General features: G+C 41.9%; 1 protein-coding gene across 12 annotated transcripts in view; it reads left to right on the top strand.

Moving 5' to 3' along the window:
• Nucleotides 1-8,536, top strand: part of Cspp1 (centrosome and spindle pole associated protein 1) — a 105,691-nt gene that overhangs the window by 87,373 nt on the left and 9,782 nt on the right. For all 12 annotated transcript variants that reach the window (XR_262258.2, XM_013518154.1, XM_013518153.1 and 9 more), the window contains 3 exons: nt 1,600-1,740; nt 3,569-3,615; nt 7,346-7,409. Coding sequence is in view for 11 of the 12 variants with exons in the window: in XM_013518154.1 (XP_013373608.1) it covers nt 1,600-1,740; nt 3,569-3,615; nt 7,346-7,409 (252 nt within the window). In the remaining variant the exon portion in view is untranslated. The remainder of the gene's footprint in view (nt 1-1,599; nt 1,741-3,568; nt 3,616-7,345; nt 7,410-8,536) is intronic.

The following is an 8,536-nucleotide window of genomic DNA, read 5'->3' as shown; positions in this document are numbered from 1 at the left end:
GCTTGCCAGGCAGGCGCTTTGCCGCTGAGCTAAATCCCCAGCCCCTTAACATTTTAATTCTTATTGACTGATAAATCATACAGTTTCAGCAGCGATGAGCTCTCAGACTATTTCTCTAGTGATAGTGTCCCTTACAATAATTCAGTCAGTTCGCATGTACTTGCTTTTTGCGTGGTTTTTATCTATAAGGGATAAAATTGGCTCGTAACATTATTTTCATTTTTTCAGTGTATTTTATTATTTTTTATTCGGTTTTTGAGAAAGGATCTTGCTATATAGTTCAGGCTGGCCTTGAAGTCAGTGGTAATCCTCCTGCCTCAGCCTCCTGACTGCTGGGATTACAGGCATGCTCTACCATGCCTAGCAATTTTTTCAGTATGCATATTCTAGAGATCTGCTGTGATTGCATAACCTCGTGGCTTTCAGAGTAATAGCCACGTGACTCATCACTTGGAGGTATACACCTGCGTGGAGTTTCCCTACCGGTGTTCTGGGTGGCGTCATGGGAAGAGGCTAGGTAGGCATGTAGAGTGCCTCATTGGAAGCCACTGCTCGTTCTGGGAGCTTCCTTATAATGTCATTAGGTTTGTAAAAAGGCATCTATTAAAGAATATGAATCTCACGTTCTTTATGGCTACTTTAATGTCCTTTGACTTTAGTAATATCCCACTATTTGTTGCCTACAGTAAAGTTTTATAAAATTTTATTTTAAAAAATAAGCTTAATTTTTTAAAGCAGTTTTAGGTGCACAACAATACGAACGTAAAGTACAGAGAGTTCCCATGCACTCCCTGCCTTCGTGCACGGCAGCCTCCTCCGCGACAGACCTCCCTCCCGTTTTTAGTACAGCTGAGGAACCTCTACTGACACGTCAGTGTGTGTTCCACGTCTACGGTGGAGTTCTTTCTCAGTGCTGTATGTTCTGTCAGTTTGGAAAATGTACAAGTGTAACTAACATATCCATCATGGCACTATTGTAATGTACAGAGTACTGTAATACACAGAATAGTCTGCCCATTCCCCTCTTCCTTCCTCCTAATCCCTAGCAATCATTTGTCCCTTTGCTATCTGTATAGTGGTGCCTTTTCCAGAGTGTTGTATAGGTTGAATCAGATTGTGTGTAGCCTTCTCGGATTGCCTTCTTTCACTTAGTAATATACACTCAAATTTTCTCCATGTATTTTCATGGCTTAATAGCTCATTTTGTTTTAGTACTAAATAACATTCCATGGTTTAATAATAGGCCATTTTGGAACATTCTTTTGTGTGTGTGTGTGTGTGTGTGTGTTTGAGACAGGGTCTCGCTATGCAGTTCAGGCTGGCCTTGAGGTCACTTTGTAGCCCAGCCTGGCCTCCAACTTGCAGCGATCCTCCCGCCTCCGCCTCCCGAGTGCTGGGATTATAGGCTACCACGTGCGCCACCGCGCCCGGCTGGAATATTCACGTGGGTGAATTTACCCATTTACCTCTTAAAGGATATCTTGGTTGCTTCCATGGTTTGACAATTAGCAATAAAGCTGCTATAAACATGTGTGTGCAGGTTTTTGTGTCTAAAATCTCACTTGAAAACAAGATTAAATTTTGTATTTTGTGCCCCAGATTCAGAAACACGAGTTGATTTAAAATTGATGTACCCAGATCCTCCGAGAGATCATCACACTTTAGAGATTCAGCAGCAAGCCCTGCTAAGGGAGCAGCAGAAGAGGCTGAACCGCCTGAAAATGCAAGAAGGCGCTGAGGGTAAGGAACAGTCGTTACTGGGTCGGATGGTACTGGTAGGTGGTTCTTCTGTTGAGTTGCTTTGTCTCTTGCATGAATTTCCGTCCCGGGCAAGTTCCCTCCACTGGCAGCTCTGTCTCACAAAGTCTTCGATGTGTGGTGCCCAAACCGAACAGGTCCCACGGAGCACTGTGATTGGCTCAGTGGAGGGGTCGTACATCCATGCATTCACAGCCAGCAGGAGAATGCTTTGACGAGCCCAGGTAACCCCAGCACCAGGAGCTGGAAACTAACAGAAGGACTGGTGAAAAAAATACATTAGTCCCCCGTGGAGGCGTTTTCTTCGTGTGTGTAGGAGATGTGTTAAAGTTGTGCTGTTGCATAAATTCTGTAAACCCTCAGAATGGACTGAGTGTTTTGTGTCATCATCCAATCAGCAGATACAGGTGCTACTAGGAGCACAGACGCTAATGTATCAGTAGGAGGTAGGGTGAGGAATTCAGCAGGCTACTGCTCTCAAGGAATTCGTACTCTTTCGGAGAAGTTAGGTTGTAAGTAAGTGTAAAGAGTATAGGGAAGATGGAGGGTCTGTGGGACTGGGCACCTAGAAGCAGAGTGGAACTAGTTGTCTCCGAGAGCATCTGTGTGCCCTGTTGATACCTAGGTGTATTGCGTGGCCCCGCAGCTGTACTCCATCCACTCTGCTGGCCTTTAGGTCGTCAGAGGTAGCCAAAGCAAATGAGTTACAAAAAAACGAAACACAGCAATCGGATAGAAATTGGAGGAATGGTCCTGCCCGTTACTTTCAGGAAAATTCACCTGTACCATGGTAAGCTGGTCCCGTCTGCAGAATCTGAGGCAGGTTTTTTGACCATATGAGACTGCATCCCAGGAATAAACGACGTGAAGCTTTGGATCCAGATCACATTCAAGATTTGATAAAAGTTTGTATGGCGATCTTTCCACCACGTGGTACAGTGTTTTTAACAACCTCATGTATCACTCAGTGACAGCAGAATGACCAGATGCCGGAAGTAGCACCTCATCCGGAGAAAGGAGAGGTGCAAGCGTAGTCCCCAGTCTTACACTTAGTGTGGGGCTGTTTTTCTTTAAAAGTCTCAAATGATGATCTGACCTTGTGGGATCATGGTAGCTTAGGTTGATTAGGCCAAAAGGAGTTCCTCGGGTGAACACAGCTACACGGGCGCTGGGGTCCTCCATCCCCCATCGCGACTGTCCACAGTTGGTACCAGACGTGATGATGATGTAATTCACGAGGATACGGTCTAACTAGACAGCGTCACGAGGATGACGATAAAGTATTTTGAGAAGGACACAGGCTGCCATTGCCAGCCTCTGTATTCCTCCAGGCGGCATCCGAAAGGGTAAAATGCACTCTTCGGAGGAACACATCGGGAGGCTGGTCAGCCGGAGAGGCTTTGGAATACCTGACCCAAACCCCTTTACTCTGGGGACAAGTACCTAGGATTTAACTTACTGTAATTGCCTGTTTAATTTCATTTAGTACCTTTCTGCACAAACTATAGCCCTACGACAGAAAATGGTGAAGGGCCACGCGTTAATCAGTTTTTCGTTCTTGGGGGTCAGTTTTGAGTTCACAGTGGCTTTACTTACTGTATTCATTAACGTGAATGGGAGAAGTTTATCCAACTAGAATGGATGCAGTTACATTTACTAAAAGCAGGTAGTATCTTAATGTTCTGAACTGTGGTAGGTGAAAAGTAATTTCCAATAGAGAGCTAGTCATAAAAGATATTCTGAAATTTATTTCTATTTATTAAACATTTTCTAGCTGTTTAACCTTGCTTTTGTTCTCCGTTGGTTACAGTTGATTTAGACACCATCCCAAGAGCTAAAATACGAGAGCACAGAATGGTAAGCAATCAGTTCTAATTCTTCGTTAGGTTTTGAAGGAAAATATTTTTTTAAAGGATATGTAAAAATTTAGAATTTTGAATTCTTCAGGAATATTAAATTCAGAAAGAATTTACATTTTTTCTCATCAGTGCCGTTGGTAGAGAAGTGTTAGTATAATATGCAGAGAAAACATAATGGCTAGGAATGAGATTCCAATGCTGTGCTGTTTGAGTTAGTCTCTTAGGTGTATGATTTTTGGCAGATTATTTAATATCTCTGTGCCTGTTTCCTAATCTGTAAAATGAGTATAATAGTACATACCTTGGAGGGTGGCTTATGTATTAAATTAATATTTGTAAGGCATTCAGAATAGAGTGTGACATATAGTAAATTCTGTATGTCTATTAAATAAAAATTATGACACAAATATTGTGGTGAGGATATACACCAGTATGTAGATGCTCTTAAGAGTTTGGCTTGCCTCATACCGAGTCTGGAGGTAAGTGTTTGCTGTCGTCAGTGTTAGCAGTGGTGAGGTAAGGGTCTATAATGCAAGCAGTGGTGAGAGTTATAAAAAACTAAACAAGGTGAGAGGATATACAGTGAGAATACTCCCTTCGGTGTTGAGGAGGGACGTGTGCAGATAAAGGGAAGGGCCGGGCGGAGCCCTTTCTTTTTTGGTGGCGTGGATACTAGAGATTGAACCCAGGCCTTTGCACTGAGTTATATTACCAGCCCTATTAAAAATGTTTTATTTTGAGATAGGCTCTTGCTAAGTTGCCCAGGCTTGGCTCGAACCTGTGATCCTCCTGCCTCAGTCTTCGAGTGCTGGAATTATTGGCATGCATCACCATGCCCAGCTAGGGATGAATGATTTTCATTTAACAAATATTCATGAAATACAGTGATACTATACCTCTGTTGTCAAACTCAGTTTGTTCCAAATTTGTGTCCAAACACCAAAAAATTTAAGAACTGAACATATTTATCCCATAAGAAATGCTGGAAAACTAAAGAATTGGTTCTGAGGCCCAGAAGTAATAAATTCATTTTTCCAGGACTTTAGCAAATTTTGCTATGATTTCTTTCACTGTATCATGATTCTCAGAGTTTTCCTCCTAGCTTTACTGCTGGTACCACTAACTCTCTTTGGAGTCGTGGTTATACTTCATGCAAATAAAACGCAGTGAAAACACAAGTGACACATGCTTTAACGCACTAACACAGGCACTCGCCTGGCAAGAGCAGCGCTTACACTGAGTCGTCGCTCCTTTGTGTCCTCGGTGAGGTACGCACAGTGCGTGACTCGCCCTCAGCTGGTACAAGAGATTTTTTTCCAAGTTGAATTTTCACTTTGACTATTGAGCAAAGTTATGAACCCCAAGCAGATGGTTTTCGAACTTTGCTGTTCGAGCAGTGCAAAGTTCGCTTGGAGCTGTTTGACAACCTATGGACCCTAGACTGTTCCAAGTGTCTAGGGTACAGGAGTTAGCAAAAGAGGAAAACGTCTCTGCCCTCTGGGAGCTTACATTCTAGAAGGGGAGAGACAACAAATGGATCTTGTGTATGGTGGACCACTGGGGGAAATGGTAGTGGGAAAAGGCAGTTGGGGAGTTTTGGGGCTTGGGTGGACTTAACAGTGTGAAATACAGGGACTTAGGACCCTCTCACCAAGGAGGTGATGTTGGAGTGATACCAGGGAGGTGGCCATGGAAAGTACTGGGGGACCAGAGAGGAAGAACATTCCAGGTAGAGGCCCCGATGGGAATATAAGAAACCAGAGATGGACTTCTTGGTTTTTGGACAGGAGTTGCTATTTATAGAGGTGTAGAAGCAGGAAAAACAAATCAGAGTTGGTTTGGACTTTAGTTTTGACATGGAAAGTTGGAAGTGTGTTTTAGACAGTTGAGCTGACAAGTACACAGCTCAGGGGAAAAGATGGAAGTTGGAAATAGAAATTTAATCTTCCCAGCATCCTTACGATATAGGTGGTATCGCTCCATTTTCAGATTGTAAAAGGCTCAGCTATACTCTTACTTGCTCAGGTTTACCAGCTGGTGTTGCGCTCAGCTTTGACCTGATGATGATAGTGATCATATTGCTAATAGCTACCACTTACGGCTCTAAATTTCAAAGTATGCTTATTCCTAAACTGAGACTTAAATTCGTACTATCTTGCCAATAGTCACACAGCCAGTAAGCAGTAGAACCCAGATTTGAACGTAGGCTTCAGAGCTCCCCGCTGTCCCCTAGCACGTGGCCTGGGCTGCCTCCACCTATTTGGAAAGTTTGTAGTTCGGTAGGTTTCTTTGTATGTGGCAGTCACGTACAGAATTTACTGAAATTTAACATGTGGGATTTGGTTAAAATCTTGGATTAATAGCAGATTTTGCCAAAAAAAAAAGCAGCTGTGTAATCCAGGTTTGTCCTGGTTATTTAAGAAAAGGAAGCCAGGTGCAGAGGCACACACCTATAATCCAAGCTATTTGGGAGGCCAAGGCAGGAGGGTTGCAAGTTGGAAGCCAGCCTATGCATTCTAGAAAGACTTGTCTCAAAAAAAGTGAGGTGTGGTGAGAATGGGGATGTAGTTCAGTGTGAAGGTCCTGGGTTCAGTGTCTAGTACCAAACAAAATTTTTTTACTCATAGTCTTCCTAGAAACTGGGTTATGTAGAAAACTGTACAGGATAAATTGGAGATGGTTGTCATGGAAAGATAAGGCACAGATGGATATTGATCACTTCATTATGTGAAGGACTGTGATGCAGAGAGGAGTGGGATGTTATGTGTGAAATGCTTTGAACAATTGGTCGGACCATTTGATTCGGCTGCCATGATCATCACTATCTTGCTAGAAAGTAGTAGTCAGTTGTTTTAAATTTACAAGGATGTACAAATTCAGTATGTGATGAATTCAAGGGAACTTTCTGGTAATGAAGGATATGCGTGAGTGGAGTTCATTACTTTAAAAATTAACGGACAGCTCATCGCTGGAGTGTGCATCTGAAGGCCTGAAATCTGATGGGGAAGGAGAGGGAGGTGCTGGATGACTTGATTTCCTTTTGACATGCAGTGATTGTTCCGTACTGTAAAATTAGTTTGTAAATTTATGTCTCATCTGGGACTTCACTGTAATAGTCTAATGCTTATATTACTTTTTTCCTACTATATGTCTCCCATATCTGTGCTATGTTATCACAATTGCTGTTGCTTACTTCTGTTACGGAGGGCATGTCTCCCCCCTCCGCCTCTCCTGCTGCGGGACAAAATGTGTCTGCTCCAGAGCAGAAGCTCTTAATTCATCTTTTTGTCCCCAGTTCCTAGCATGGAAGAGATAGTTAGTGCACTACACAAATTTATCAAAAAAAATGAATGGACCTTATTTGGATGCTTCATACTCCTATTTTCACCAGTGTGGTCATGGGATCCTTCAACCACAAGAGGGCAGTAAGGAAGTAGAGTTAGGGAGTCAACGTTTCTGCCAGACTCAGGCTTGGAGAGATCAAGTCTTAGTGTTGTCATTGTCTTGGTGGGGATGGTATGTGCTAAAACTTTCTAGTATTTTCTGGGCACTGGAATGTGGTGTTAGGAGGGAAGCAGTCAGTCCTACCTCTCTTCCTATCCTCTTGCTTTTTAGGGGGCGAGAGGAGGGGCAGTGTGGAAACTCGTGTTACCTCTTAGTTCAGACTTGTTTTCACACACAGGACTAATAAAATAACCATTGTGGTTTTGTTTTTGTTTTTTTTTTAGCCCAGAGAGGACACTGATGATTTCTTAAAAAATTCATTGTTGGAATCTGATAGTGCTTTTATTGGTGAGTATAGTACTATATTCTTTATCATGCAAAGTGATAAAGACCTAACATTTTACTACTTTAAAAATAATCACCAAATACAACATGTAAAGTTTTCAAAATCAGAATTTCTACAGTGAACTTGGGAAAACCTGTACATGAATGGCCATAACAGTTTTATTTCTAATAGCCCAAAACTGGAATCATCCCAGAGGGTGTTCAGCAGGTGAAGTTAAACTGTGACACATCCGTAGCATAGGACGTTGCTCAGCAGTGAAACGGAACTACTTGCTGAAACACTCAGTAAGTTGCATGACTTGAAAATACTGCTGAGCGAAAAAGCCAATTCTAGTAAGTTACGTACTGTAAGAGTCTACTTCATTTTTGAAAGGACAAAATTTAGAAACTGAGAATAGAATAGTGGTTGCCCAGGGCTAAGGACAGGGCTGAAGGGAAGGCAGAGGCATAGGTGCAGCATGAAGGATCTGTTTGGTTAGGGGAACTGTGTGAGCAACTTAATTATGGGAGTGGACACACAAATGTCAACAGATGATACTGTGGTATAGAACTTCATACCTGATGGTTTCCGTGCTTTTCTAAAAGTAAATATATACATATATATATTATATTATATATATATTTATATATTTATTTACTTAGTGGTTTAACCTTTTAAAAATGTACAGCTCAAGGGTACTAACTCACTCACTACATTTATATTGTTGTGTGTCATTCCAATATTCATTTTTGTAACTTCACCTTCATTTATATTAAGCGGTTATTCCCCGTTCCTTTGTCCCTTCAGTCCCTGGAAGCCACCATTCTACCTTCCAACACCATGAATCTGACTACTTTGTGCCCTTACATTATTCTCCTTTTCTGGCTGGCTTAGCCTAAAGTCCTTCAGGTTCACCCAAGATGTACCAAATGTCCACCATCCTCTTTTAAAAGTTGAATAATACTCTTATGTGTGTGTGTGGTACATTTTGCTTATTCATTCATCTATCAGCAGATATTTGAGTTGCTTCCACCTTCTGACTGTTGTGAATAATGCTGCTATGAACAGGGGCACCTGTTGGAGTCACTGTTTTTGCAATTAGCTTATTATATGTGTATTATATATATTTCTATTTATATATATATATATA

The sequence above is a fragment of the Chinchilla lanigera genome, unplaced genomic scaffold (assembly GCF_000276665.1).
Source record: "Chinchilla lanigera isolate Chin_1 unplaced genomic scaffold, ChiLan1.0 scaffold00043, whole genome shotgun sequence".
Lineage (NCBI taxonomy): Eukaryota > Metazoa > Chordata > Mammalia > Rodentia > Chinchillidae > Chinchilla > Chinchilla lanigera.
This window is presented reverse-complemented; position numbering and strand designations above follow the sequence as displayed.